General features: G+C 38.9%; 1 protein-coding gene across 1 annotated transcript in view; it reads left to right on the top strand.

Moving 5' to 3' along the window:
• The window catches only part of MOCOS (molybdenum cofactor sulfurase), a 184091-nt gene extending 174333 nt beyond the window's left edge, over positions 1-9758 (top strand). Inside the window, exon 15 of the mRNA XM_008637530.2 lies at positions 6104-9758. Within this exon, the coding sequence (XP_008635752.1) occupies positions 6104-6250 (147 nt within the window). The 3' untranslated portion in view covers positions 6251-9758. The remainder of the gene's footprint in view (positions 1-6103) is intronic.
• The last annotated feature ends 4778 nt before the right edge of the window (positions 9759-14536 follow it).

The following is a 14536-nucleotide window of genomic DNA, read 5'->3' as shown; positions in this document are numbered from 1 at the left end:
GGTAGGTAGCTTGAGGACAGGTGCCCTTTCCCGGTAATGGTGAGCCACAGCTTGAGCATCTGGGACAGTTCAGAGCACATTTGGGCACTCTGGGCAGGAATGCTCCCTGCCACATGGGGCGTAGGAAGCAGAGGACTTTTTCTGCCCATATGGGTTTTACTGGGTTATAACTTGGAACCTCTGTAGAGAGAAAGCACTCTGTACTCAAGGAGAAAATAGCAACAAAACCTTACTCGAGATACAGATTCTCAGGCGAGGCAAAGTATCTTCTGCATGTTTCCCACAGCAAAGATGAGCTCCTCTTTCACTCTGATTAATTCAGCAATGAAGAGATTTTCTTGACACACTGCTAGAACCAAGTGACTCGTTCAAACAGGACTAAGGCAAAGAGAGCAATCCAGCCTCTCGAGAAGAAGCTGGCGTCGGATAAAAGCCGCCCGGCGAGGCGAGGCAGGCGCTGCCGATCACCGCGGGGGAGTGCTCTGTCTCCCTCAGCTGTGCGCCGATATTCACGCTGCAAACACAGGGGCATTCAGCCTTTTTTATTTTTCCCAGCCTTCAGCGCTGCTGGCAGATGGGATCTTGTGAGCATGCCCTGCTCTGCGTAAGGGCGAGTCCTCTGGGTTAGCTGACAGCTGAAAGGGAGAGTTTGAACTGGTGGCTTTGCCTGGGCTGGTCTGAGAAGACCTCCGAGTCCATCCCGCCTGCAGGTCACCTCTGTGGTGATGGGCACCAGCTGACTATCAATGAGCAGCACCCAGGAAGGACTATGGCATTTTCAGTGTGCTCAGCAGACCTAGCAGAGGACACTGATCCAAACCTTTCACAGCTCACAGTGGGGAGAGAAAAAGAACGTTGAGTTCATGTGACTGTGTTAAATTGCAGAGCTAATCCTTTGGTGACTTATATCTCTACCATGTGCTTTTCTGATAAGGAGTCATCTAATGGACTTCATTCTCTTTTTTTTTTTTTTTTTTTAATCAGATGCAGATTCAGTGAAGGAATTTAGCAATGTTTTCTCCCATCTGTCAATAATCTGATTCAAACTACAAAAGCAACTATTGCGGAAAAATAAGATTTAAGATAATTTCCCAGTTTTCTTGAAAAGCTGCTGTAGCTAGTTGTTTGCCAAAACATTAAAGATACTGCATGTAGAAAAGAGTGCCAGATATTAATATTTACCATTTTGTTTTGATATTTTCCAAGAACATCAACCTGAAAAAAATTACATTGAAATTTATCAAACAAGTAGCCCAAATAGCAGCACTGCCAATGAACTTCAATAATGAACTAAATAATGTAAGGCTTGTAAAAAGTAGCTCGATATTTATTTCTGAAATCCTGTTTTTCTCCATTCCTCTGAGACTCTGAGAATTTTTTTTTTACCCAAATTGAAAGATTGAGCCTTTGTATAGACGGATTGCAGCTGAAAGTCAGAACCAGCTACTGTAACTAGCCACACAAGCAATTTGCATGTTTCCTGATAAATGTAAAGCATGGTGCTGAGGCCTTGCCAGCTGCTTTTTATGAAACCTTTTATGTCACTGTTGGACATAAAATGCAAGCACCTCTACAAAGTGAACTTGAGCTCTGCTTTCTGAAGAAACACTCACTAAGGATTCCTTCCGTAATTTTTGCCTGGAAAAGAAAGATGAGCTCTCCTCGTGTGACAGAGTGCTCTCTGTTACTGCAGGAGATTAGGAAAGACTAGATAACTACATTAAGCAAATGGCCACATGCTGTTTCACATGCCTCACCACCTGATGCAAAACACACATGGCTGGCAAGGGGAAAACACTGAATTCTTGCCTCTCTTTGGTGTTTTGCAGATGCCGTTTAGCGCTAATGATAGCGGAAGCCCTGTGGGTAGATTTGCAGCATTGCTATAAGCTGGGACTTGCTGTCAAGGCAGCAAAGGGAATTATTGCATTAGCAGTCTGCCCTGGTCTAAATGTATGGATAGCAGCACATCAAGGGAAATCCATTATGTTTGAACATGCCTTCATACGCTAAAAGGCTTGTGTTTTTTCCTGGGGGCTGTTGATCCTCCTTTATGTATCTCATTGTGCCTTGGGAGAGCTTCCTTTTGTGCGGAATTAGATGCTGTGCCTTTGTATTGCTTACTGGAGCGTTAGCAAAGATAGCAAATGACCTTTCATATCTGATGCATCATTATCATTATTTTCATAGTAATGCAGGGCTTTACACCATGCAATGCTTTTCATTCAAATATCTGGAACATTGGAGAACAGTGATTGTTGTAATTAATAGACCTCTGAAATAATACGGTTCTCTTTTCTCATTGGTGGCTGAACTGGAAAATGCATTTATTTAAGGTAGAGCAAAGAAATATCAGTTCTTAAGAAACCATTCTATAGTCCAGATATTTTCAACAGAACGATATAAGGTTTTATTGCCACCAACTTAAAAATTTCCCTTTTTCCAATAAAAAAAATCAGTGTGTCAAAAGTGAGTACTTCCACTCTCCTATTTTTAAGGCTTTAAGTTTTGGTAAATCTAAAGCTAATAAAACATTCTTGCATTAAAAAAAAAATCAATTTTAATAATTGCATCTCCCAAATCTTTGGATGAGAGGGAGGTTATGTTATTGTGTGAATAAATGATCAGACCTGGACAGGTAAATTTATCTGCTGGGATATGGCAGCTGAGAGCTACATCTAGGGGCAAAATCCAGAACTCATCCATCCAAAGCTAAGTATTAGCATGCAGTATGATTTATGTGCTTGTTACACATTCTAGCAGGGTATTTTCCTACCAAGTTCTAGTCTGTGTTAACTGATTCTTTGGGAACTGTAGCTCGAAGGCGTCTCAGCTCAGGCCTTTGTCAGATGCAGCCCCTCAGGTTTCTATCTTACAAAAGGGAATAGTGCACACAGGGTATTTCTCTGTCAGTGAATTTCTGAGCAGAGCATATTACTGTTGAACCAGTAAATGAACTTGAAACAACATGCAAGAATGACAGCATTTCATAGCTCCTCCTGTGAGTGTGATGACTATCATATGATTCACTGTTGGCAAGAATAGGTATGTTTTCTCTATTTCTCCCAGCAGTGAAGTGGTCTGCTTTTTCCTAATCAAGAAGCTTTAAATTTTTTGTCCCTCTAACATTTTACAGTGATGGGAGGAGTCTCTACTGCCAGGTAAAGCCACAGAGCTTGCAGTCCTGCACTCCCTGCCCAGTTCTCAGTGTGTTCTGGGAAGATTATATGCAGAATAAAATGCCCTTGAAGTCAGGAAAAGGTAGCAGCAGCAGTGAGAGATTATGCAGTTCACTGTAATAACTCTGCATCTGAAAGCCTCATTTTTCATCAGAAATGTGAGAAGGGCTTATTTCTACATTTTATCTTTCTCTGGAAACAGAGCTGAAGTGGCAGATGCAGCTTTTGTGGTTGCTTGGCAGGGGTGTGTGTATGATTGCTATTATCAGTACTTGCTGAGTCATTATTTGTAATTATTGAAAAAACAGGGAAATTTACTTAAAAGATGTTAAATCCACTGCTGGCAATCACAGGCTAAATTTTGGTTTTAAGAACATTCACAAAAAAAAAGAGGTCGGCAATTCCAAGCAGGCATTAGTACTAAAATATATGTAGCATCAGTATATCATCACCTTGGAAACTCCTTAGGCATTACTGAAACTCCTCACTGAAAAAAGCACTGATACTTTAGATTCCCAATTGGAGAAGGAAAATATTAAGGAGCAGCATTAAAACAGTATTTGAGATCTCCTAAAGACAAGATCTATTCAAACATGCATTTTCTTAAATAATTCTGAATGTTTTAAGGTGCATCCAAAAAAAAAAAAAAAAACCTGCTAAATAATTTGAAATAACAAAAACTGATAAATTAAGTTCTTCAGAGTGAGCAATCTGCCCAGATTTATTTTAGTCTCATTTTAAGATACATCAAGATGACAATACAGTAAATATAAATAAAAACTTCTCATGCATCAAATAAGCTCACTTACATGGAAGAATTATAAAATTCTTTCCTGTGTGAAATGTGATGTATCATGAACTAATATTAATTTTACAATTTTTTTTATATTGCCTGATTTTTTAAAAAAACAAAATCATGGCAACTGTCATTTTTGCATTAGGGTATAGGAAGTGAATCCAGGTTATTACCCACAAGGCTGAAGAATACATCATTAATGCCAATAGAGAAACTTGTCAATGAATGAGAGAAAAGCAAAAATGGAAAAATAAGACTACGTGCTTTAATATTTTAAATGAAACAGTCACTGACACCATTATGGCATCATGGCTGATCCAACACAGTCTCTGTGCTGGAGGGTTGGCATCTTACAATGCTGCAGTCATTCCTCGACATTAAATATTGAACCCTGACCATAAGGATATACCCTGTGTCCACTGAGTGTTGACACCATTATAGCCACTGGTACCCAAAAAGTGTCAGCAATAGGACAAGCCTGATAGGTCCAGCTCATGCCCTCTACATGGGATGTGCCAGTGAGATGAAGGAATAGCAGAGGTAGCCAAAAATACCTAAGCCTAGGGCCCATTTTTGTCAGTGATGTTTAGGATTACGAATGAAACAGAAAGACCCAAATTCAGAGTCTGAGGCCATGTTCAGACAGATTTCTGCTTTACAGCTTCTCTCTTATTTAGGAGTAGGGCTCAGTCTTATCTCTCATGAATTCTTCAAAGACTAAAAGCTGTTCTGTGTTACCTCATTGCTGCATCTTTATTTAATTATTCAGGGCAAGAATAGGAGAAAACATACTGCCTTCATATTTAGGCTGTGAAATATGCTCACTTAAATTCACCTAACAGATTTTTTTTGATTTATTGCAATTCTTTTTACTCACTGTTTTTTAAACCTGCTCTAAATGTAATTCACTCAATTTCAGGATCATTGATCTGAACAATGGCAGTAAATGTAATCAGGAAATAGAGAAGGATAATAGAATTTTGTTTTCGAGTAATTTCATTTGCTTTTTTATTTACTTTACACTTTAGAACGGCTTGTATGTTTTGGCTGTAGTCTATGAAAGCAAAATACTTTTTTTTGAAACCTGAAAAAAGAGACAAGAAGATTAGTATTGGGTTTCCAAGGTCCTCAGTTTAATGAGCAGACTTTCTGAGGTCTAAAAATCAGTTATCAATTTAACATGGTCTTCAATGTTCCTTTTTTTCCTACTTTGCATTTTTTTTTTTATTAATTATTATCTAATTCTTTGGAAAATACTCTCATGAGATGACAAGTCTTTTTCTTCCATATTTCTAAATTCTCCGTGGCTGGAAAACAAAACCACAAAACCTCACCAGTCTCTTCCTGTGACATTTCCAGATCACACCCACAGCTGTAACATTCAACTGATTGAGATCAAGACCTCACATAAGAATGCAGACACTCACATCAGGTTTTTGGTGCCTGTGAGGGTTGCATGGTCAGTGGGGAAAGTGGATATTCCATTCTTCTTTTCTTTATTACTCAGAATCACAAAGACATATTCTAAGTATTTCTAATATCTATGCAGGATGGGTCCATGGATAATGCCACTTAACAAGTGGGAGCAATAATAAAACAAACTTTCTGAATATTTTCTGTAAAGCATACTAAAACATTCATAAAAACAAATGAAGGGAAACTCGCAGAGGCTTGACAGAATAAATTTCTGTTAACAAAGCAAATAATTCTTGGTAGAAGATGCAAGACTTCCTCGCTGTTGGAACATACCAGTGTTCCCATCCTGCAAAGCCATTGTTTGTGACAATGCATTAACTGTATTTGTCAAGGAGCCAGAGCAGTCATTAAATAACAAGATTGTGAGAGAGTGTAAATTGCATATATGATACTATGGAGCTCATGGTGAAATACTGTGTTATTTATCCACTTACTTAAGCTATTCTTCCTGAATAGCATGGCATTAGCTTTTGTTTACCAGTCTGTTATAACTAATGAGTTAAGAATGTTCTTAATTACATGGACATAGTACATACCTCCTTATTCTTAAAGCAGTATTGTTCTTCTAAATGTATCTGGGTTGTGAGATCCTCTATAGATTTGATTACCCTAACATGTGTTACATCTTAATACATATTTTGGTTTTTTTCAGACAAACTTTGGCATATACCTGATGAACCAGCCCTTGCGCTCATCCTTTTCAGATATTTTATCAGTTGGGTCTCAAGTGCTTCCAGTGCTGAAGGAGAATACAGAAATTCAGCCTCCGACATCCAGTGAAGAAAAATGTTCAGGATAGATTCTCTGGAGATGAAATTTTTATGCAAGTACAGGGAAAAGTCAGTTACTAAAAAAAGCCACGAAAAAGCTTCCCCTCATTTGCTTCTGGTAATTTTCTGTTTGCTGTAAATGTTATCAGATGGCAAAACTGTTGATAATTATAGCTCACCTACATGTTTTTGCTTGTGATTAGGTTGCAGCAGCTATAACTCTATTTTGCACAATTGCTTCAGGGTGCAACAGGTTTGATCAAGTTTTACTGGTGGATGACTCCCAAAACAAGCCCAACTTTGTTGTCAGAAAGCCACATCTCAATGAAAGAAAGTAAACACAATAATACACTACTTCCTTCTGCTGCTTTGTCAAAACCCCAATTAGGAGAGAGGATGCAAGACATATTTTAGAAACAATGTGGGTGGGAAGAGAACAGTGGGAGAGTGGCATGAGAGTAGCAGTGCATTCAGCTTTTCCAAAAGGAAACTGATGGTGATGTGTAGACAGTCTGAAAGCAATGGAGAAGAGGGAATTATTGGGAAATCTGTCTTCCCCTTTGGAAGTGGTGTGTGGGGATGCCAACAAGGCACAAAGATAATGAAGATTCAGGATGCCATTTGCAAAACACATTCCCTGTGAAGGAATTCCATCCATTTGTTCTCAGCTTCTTTCTCTTCCATTTGTTACTTTTCCATCTGATTTATTTTATGCAATGTCTTCCCTGGGATGTTTTGTGTGATGGTGTCCCTGCCTATGAAAGGGGAGTTGGAGCTCAATGATCTTTAGGGTCCCTTCCAGCCCAAGCTGATTCCATGAGTTCCACACTCTTGTTTCCTTATATATTTGTGGATGCTGACACATTATTTCTAATTAGATATTTTTCAAGTAATACAGTCATTTCCTATACAAACTTTGTTTATCCTCAGCAATCTCTAATGGCTGCTTAAGGGAACTCTTGAAAGTTTGGATGTTTCTCCATCGTGAACAGGTCAAAATATTCTTTTTTCTTATCTCTTTGTTCATTTCATAATGCCCTTCTTAAAAGGCTGCTGGAAGCTCCTAAACAAGATTCATGCCTTCTGATTTCTGAGAGCAAATGTCTAAAACCTATGACTTAGTCTGAAATACCAATTATTGTGAAAATTACAAAAAATAAAGGAAGCCACAGAGCGAAAAAAAAAAAAAAAAAAAACAAACCCACATGGAAAGTCTATGTAAATCAAGATTGAATACATTGAGGCCAGGTGTTTTATGACCCTCAACATGTGTCCAGCTAGCTATGGGATGATTTCATACTTACAGGAAGTCCTTCTGGAAGAAGAAATTCTCCTAGATTGGCTGCTCTATTTCCACCTGGGAAGTGAAATTTTGACCCTGCTAAAACCACCATCAAAACTCTCATCCAATGTGATTTAGATCTTCCTTGGGGCAATTTTGGCTCCACCTGTGTGAAAGGGCTTCTGGCTGAAGCAATGCTTGAGTTTTTTGAGCATATCCCTGGAGAGAGGCTTTGTGAAAGAGTTGGTAAAACAGAAAGGGGAGCAACTACCACAGAGAAGCAGAGAATGGGAAAAAGGAAGCTCATCACCCAGTGCACAAATCAGAATTCAAAAATGCTCTTTCTTCTTTTTCTTTTTCCCTATTCCCCCCCCTTTTTTTTTTTTTAATGTATAATATTTTATTTTTTCTTTTGTTCTTTTGAAGAACTGGTTTTACTTCAGCTGGAACAGTCTCTCAGCAAAGCTTTGTAATGGAAATGAGAAGAAACATTATCTGTTTCTTACAATCTGCCATAAAATACATGTAAAGAGAGAAGTTTTTCATATGTATGTAAACTGAGAATCAGTTTTGACAGTTGTGCCTTCCACTTCAGAGCCCAAGGTCTGCTCCTTGATGTCTGCTTTGAAAAGCAGGGGGTTTATCTCTCTAATAGTCAATTATCTGAGGTTGTAATGAGCAGGCTTTTTGGAACCTTGAAAAGCAGTTTCCTGGTATCTAAATCTCTCAACTGCTTCACTCTTTGCCTTTCTGTTATGCAGAGCATTGCTTTGTTGGGTAGAAAGCCAGCAGCTCTGGCAGTTTTAATATGAAGAGACCTGTTGTATGCTGACCTTCAGGTGATCTCTGGTCTTCTGCTCTGTCCTCTTCACCTCACCACTGTGTCATTTGTTTAAAATGGCACAGAAGTTAGAAAAGGAAATTGAAAGCAACATCAACAAGCTCTGTTTCACTTGTTATTGCATTTAGTACAAAATAAGTCACTTTGGTACACAGTGGCTTGACAAATACTGTTTGTGAATATCCATAATGCAATGTATAATAACTATGGATGAGAGGATTTGAACTTTAAAAATGTCATGCTTGGTCATTTTGACCTATTATTTACAGCCAATTACACATTCTCTCTGCTGTGGCTTAGAAATATTAGATCAAGAATAATTTTGCCATTTTACAGGGGGAAAAGAAAGATTTTCTCTGATGTATGAACATATTCATTAGTACAGCCTGTGCATTTCCTGGAAGGAACATCCTTGCGGTATGGTGATAGGAAATGTCACAACGCTTCAGATTGATGGAAGATACATAAGGAATCTTTCAGCTCAACAAAGGATCATATTTCCCTTCTAGTAAGTGGAGTGTTCCTGCCACCACTGATATGTCTTTCCATCAATGAAGACAAATTCTTCTCAGTGCCAAAACTCTCTGGAAAATCTTGAAGTATGAAGAGTTGCTTTTAAGTGGCACGCACTGTAAGTTTGTAAAAAGAACATCCCTCCCATAAAGTGAAAAAATAATTCAAAGGAAGAAGAAATTTAACATAGTGCAACCCCAAGGACTGCCAATACAAAAGGGGCATAAACACTTTGACACACTATACAGAAAAAATTTTGATGATCTATAGGGTTTTATTTCTTAACCTTCCAAATATATAGAAAATAAGACCATTTCATATGAATTCAGGCTCTTTGATCTAAATACTCCAATTACTGCAAAATTAAATCTTCGGAATAATTGCAGATATGTGTCTGCCTTATATGGATAATAAATGTACTTAATACAGTATTTCTAGAGTGCTGTATGTGGAAAGTCCTCTATATATTTGAAAACCAAATCCTTATTTACTTGCAATGAATTATTCAGACACATTCCATTCTCTGGGAGACTTAGCTCATTCTCAAATCTCAAGGTAGAAATGGTGACTATTACAAGCTCTAATAATAGCCAGGAGGCTGAAATCACAAAACAGAAATCGGCATTTTTAGGAGAAGTTTCTGAGCTCTGTGTTTTCTGATATGACTAAAATATTTCAAATACAGTTTATGATTTATATACTTTCAATGGTGCCCTTCAAAGTATGGTAAAAATTTTAGGTCATCTTTCTGTCAAAATTACACTCAATCAAAATGAAGGACTGCATAAAAGATGTGATTATTCTTCATAAATTGTAGAGATTATGCTATGCAAGTCTTCTTCCATCTTGTTTTTAACTTTCTTGGAAATTAAACCAATAAAACACATACCATGTTTGATGTGTCTGCTGGTGATGGTTGCATTCCTGACCTTCGAGCTCATGAGGTGCTCAATTCTGCTTGGAGGCATTGCTGGGCTCATGGATGAGTATGTGGCTCAGGACTGAAGGGATGTCTCATCACTGCTGGGTTTCACAGGTGAGGTGTTCCCTCCGTGTAGCCACATGCCAGTTAGCTGCACACCCAAGCCCTGCACAAAATGAGCTCATAATCACTGGTTTCCTTTAAAATATGTACAGTCAGTCCTGTTGAAGCAATCTCTGTTATCCAGAGGTTGGAGCTTTCACCAAGGGTGAGATGGTGAGGGAAGAGATGGTTTATTTCCCTCTCCTTTGCCTGGAGAGATCCAACACTGTTTTTCCCCACTGTTTAACCCATCACTCAGCAGGGGAGACTAAACAGGGGGTGGTGTGTGTAGGAATCTCGGGGAAGGCTTGTCCCTCCCTTCTCAAGAGGTTTACCTGGAAATGATCTGTGACTCACAGGGCCAGCAAGAGACAGACATGAGCACAGTGAGGCAGTATCCACACGTGACTTTGAGCTACTTGTTCATGCATTTTTTGATTCGCTGAGTGTGGGAGGGGAAGCAGAGCAGGACTCTATCCCAACAGGTAGGTCACTCCCGTGGAGGTGAAATGTGGGTACATTCCTGTCTCTCTATTATGCAGCTGTCATGAGGTAACTGCTTGGGAAAAACATAGGCACAGCCCCCAGAGAGGGGAGAAGGCAGAGTGCCCCTCTCCACTGGGCATTGTGAGACAATGGGTTTGCAGAGGCAGCCTTGTCTCCTTCCTCTGGCCATCAGTGTTTAAGTACAAGGTGGAACTTCAGCAAGAATACAGAAGAACCTCCCAAGTGTGTTTTGGAACAGGCCATTAGGGGAAATATGAGTTTGAGTCATCAAAAGACGAAGTCAAAATGTACCCACATCTCTGACTTCTTGGTAGCAGTGCCAGTGGCAAGGCCAGACTGAACAGGAGAAAATGTGGGAGAGAAAGAAAAGTGGCATTTCCTACAGTCAGAATTTAAGAGAAAGTTGTGATGCACATGCTTTCATCACCCAGTTTATGATTTTTTTTTTCCAGAAAATAAAGGACGTAAGTATCCTCAGGCCCATAAATCAGATTCTGAGAACTCAGAATAAGTCATTGACAGAGAGGTGCCTCTTAAGCAAGGCACCATTTAAGAGGCTTCTCTTCCCTCCCTTTTGTGCCAGCCACCTTGCTTTGCTGGTTACTCAGTGTGGTGGTGGTTCTGGGTGGAAAAGAAGACAGGGAGGTTTGCTGCACGAGGAGTGAAGTGACTTGCTCAGGGCTACGAACAGGGAGAGATATTAGAGAAGTTTGAGATGGGGCATCTTTGAGCATCACTGCCACGGTCATACATCAGAAACCTCCTTAATAATCCCAGAAATACGTGTTACAGAAAGCATTAGTCATTTTTCTGCTGGTGCTGTGAAATTTTCCTGTAAGGCTGATATTCAAGAATTGTGCTGTTGGGGAACAGATCATTGCAAAGGCAGGATGGGGAAAGGGAACAAACAAAAAAAAAACCCCATCTTGTAGCATTTGCTACTCAAAATTGCTGAGCTGATATTCAAGAATTGTGCTGTTGGGGAACAGACCATTGCAAAGGTAGGATGGGGAAAGGGAACAAACAAAAAAAAACCCCATCTTGTAGCATTTGCCACTCAAAATTGCTGAAGCATTTCTTAAATATCCACCAAGTAAGAAAAAATGTGAGAAATCAGGGAATTTGATTTAGTACAGCAGTTTCATAGCAAATTTGAAATGACACTGATATCAAATAATTTAGTACAGCAGTTTCATAGCAAATTTGAAATTAACACTGATATCAAATGTAGAGCCTCTTCCCTTGCATGTCTCATGTATAGCCTATAACTAGGTGCATTTCTATGTTGAACCAATTTTTTTCTGTGAGCCAATCTATTCCAAACTTTCAACCAAAACTTGTCAACACACTTCAGATCTGGAACTCAACATCAGCTTCTCCTAGATAACCAGTATATTCCATATTTGAGCCCCTTTCATGCTTTTTGCTGGCTTTCAGAAGTAAGGGTCCCATCTGAATTAAAGCACTCTGGCCAGGATTGTTAATGCAGAGATGATTCCTCAGTCCAGAAGTGAAATCAGATTTTGATTTCTGAAAGGGCTGTGTTTTCTGTGAGGCTTTGTTTGAAAAGCCAGCAGTGATCTAATATCAAGTCTGTTGTTTCCTGGTACTTATGGTAGATGAATCAGATAAATCTGTTGAAAAGTTTGTGAGTTATTATTTCCAGAAGCTACAGAAGAGTAGAAGACTACAGAAGGTCCTGCACTGCCGCACCCATTCTACAAATGGAGAAGAGCCTCTTGGTATCCATCATTCATGTATGTAATTCCCGTGAGTCATGTATTAAATATTTGTAATTTCACTGCTTTAGCCAAATGCTTTCAATTATTTCTTATCCTCGGAGCCTTTGTATTTTCTGTCAAAGTTTCTCCCAGCAAACCCTTTAATACTGAAATGAAATTAAATTTTTCTTGTGTCAAATGTTTGTTTTTATTCTGCTTCAAGGAATAAGAGGAAATGGTCTCAAGTTGTGCCACGAGAGTTTTATGCTGGATATTAGGAAAAATTTCTTCATGGAAAGGGTTGTCAAGAATTGGAATAGGCTGTCCAGGGAAGTGGCTGAGTCACCATCCCTGGAGGTATTTAAAAGACATGCAGATGTGGTGCTGAGGGACATGGTTTAGTGGTGGACTGGCATGTGCTGGGTTAACTGTTGGACTCGATGATCTTAAGGGCGTTTTCCAGCCTAAATGGCTCTATGATTGTAAAAATGTAAGTTTTCTGTGTTTAACTTGCTATCCAAAGCTCGATGTAATGATTTAATACACTTGAAAAGAGAAGGTTCTTGTCTGAGTTGCTTTATCTGTCAGAGAGTGTTCCTCAGAAATATCTGGTCAGTTAGAAGACGGGGGAGAGAGAGAGAGAGAGAGCAACGGGGGGAAAAAAAGAGCACAGCGGCCCAGGAACACTGAATGCTGCCACTGCTGCCCTGTGCTGTAGCACAGGAATTGTATATTGTGGCCAGAGACTTTTAGAACAATTAAAAGCCAACAGTCATTGCTAATTTAGGTTACCAGCCTCGAAGGACTTTTCATTAAATAGTTGTGCATGTTATTTTCTGAGGGAAGGACTTTGTCAAGTTCTTACACTATTTTATGTCTCCTACTGGCATCATGGAGTCGCTTGGTATTCATTTAGTCTCCCTTGCCGTTCCCCCTGGCACAGTGTGGTAATTTGGAGCTATTTATGTGCAAAGTGAAGACTAGGTTGAGGAAGAGAAAATCTGAGGTTTCATTGAGTGGGTAATTTGAAACAATTGGTTAAATCAGTCAAGCAAGACTGAGAACTGTGTGGAGTAGGGACCTGCATGAAACAGGGAAAATGTAAGTGGATTCCTACTAGCCCTTTTTGTTAAGTGCAAAGACAATACAAACCATCAATCATGTATTTAAGAAGCTATATGTGATCTAAATGAGATTGTCAGGTATTTGTATTAGCATATTTATCTGCACTTATATTAAATCAATATTCTGCTTCAAAGAATGTTTAGATTGGGAGGGTCATTATAACCTGTGTTGTATTTCTTCTAATTTCATCTATCGGCCCCAAAATATTGATGGGCAAAATATCTGTTTAAATTATAATTTCCATTTAATAAGAGGAGTTGAGCTTTGAAAATGCCTGAACAAGACACAGCTTTCAGAATTGAGAGACTACAAGTTAGCTGAATGGTGATATTACACAACCAGCCAATTGGAAAAATGGCCATGACACTTGTCAAAGAGAAGAAAACTGGGAGGGATTCAGCACTTGGGAGGAGAAGCATACAGTCAGGCATCACGTTACAGCTAGAGAGGAATGCTTGCTGGAAGAGAAATCCCTTAACATACACACACATCTGTCTCAGAAACTGCCCAAATTAGGATATTACTTTTCTTCTTCTTTTCTTCTGTATCTCAAGTTCTTTTACTCAGAGTTTGAATTGAGACACAGGAGATCGAGAATTCTTGTTTGGACTTAGTTGTTTATTACATCTTATCAGTAATACAGCTGCACAGTGTGCCTCCAAGTTTGTCAGGGTGGAAAAAATGGCCATGAGCTTTAATTTTCCAAGCTTTTTAAAGTCTAAACTAACCAATTAGGAGATATGTTTTTACTTACAATCCAGTTACTAACTTTTCAAGTTCTGCAGTTTTAACCCAATGACAGAACATTGATTTGTGAAGAAGGAGAAAGAAGAAGACATAAATCCACACCCAAAATCCTCCATATTGTAACCTCTTATTACCTTTATCTTCTAAATCTAATTTTCTACATTTCTACATATTTCATCCAGTGACATAACTTTTAATTACACAGCAACAACCTCAGTGTTATCACACAATTTAGGAAGCTTTTCCAAGGGTTTTGGATCGAGTTCCATGTGTTTCTGAGGATCACTGCCTCTCAGCACCGAAAGGCTGAAATTCTCAGAACCCAGGGTTCCAACATTAGGACATTTACTTTAAGTATGTATTCTTATTTTCCTGAGGTCTCTGGTGATAAGCTTTATTCCAGAAGGAACAGGTAGAGATTGAGAGGCAAAGTGGTATCAGATGGAAATTGCCAGAACACAACAAAATAATGGAATTTTTTTAAATGAAAATGGCATACTTTGACTTTCTACAGCTTTCTCTGTAGGAAAAAGATTAAGTTTAAAAAGAGTATGA

This window comes from Corvus brachyrhynchos, unplaced genomic scaffold (genome assembly GCF_000691975.1).
Source record: "Corvus brachyrhynchos isolate BGI_N302 unplaced genomic scaffold, ASM69197v1 scaffold7, whole genome shotgun sequence".
NCBI classification, from domain to species: domain Eukaryota; kingdom Metazoa; phylum Chordata; class Aves; order Passeriformes; family Corvidae; genus Corvus; species Corvus brachyrhynchos.
Note: the sequence above shows the minus strand (reverse complement) of the source record. Positions and strands in the feature narration are given on the sequence as shown.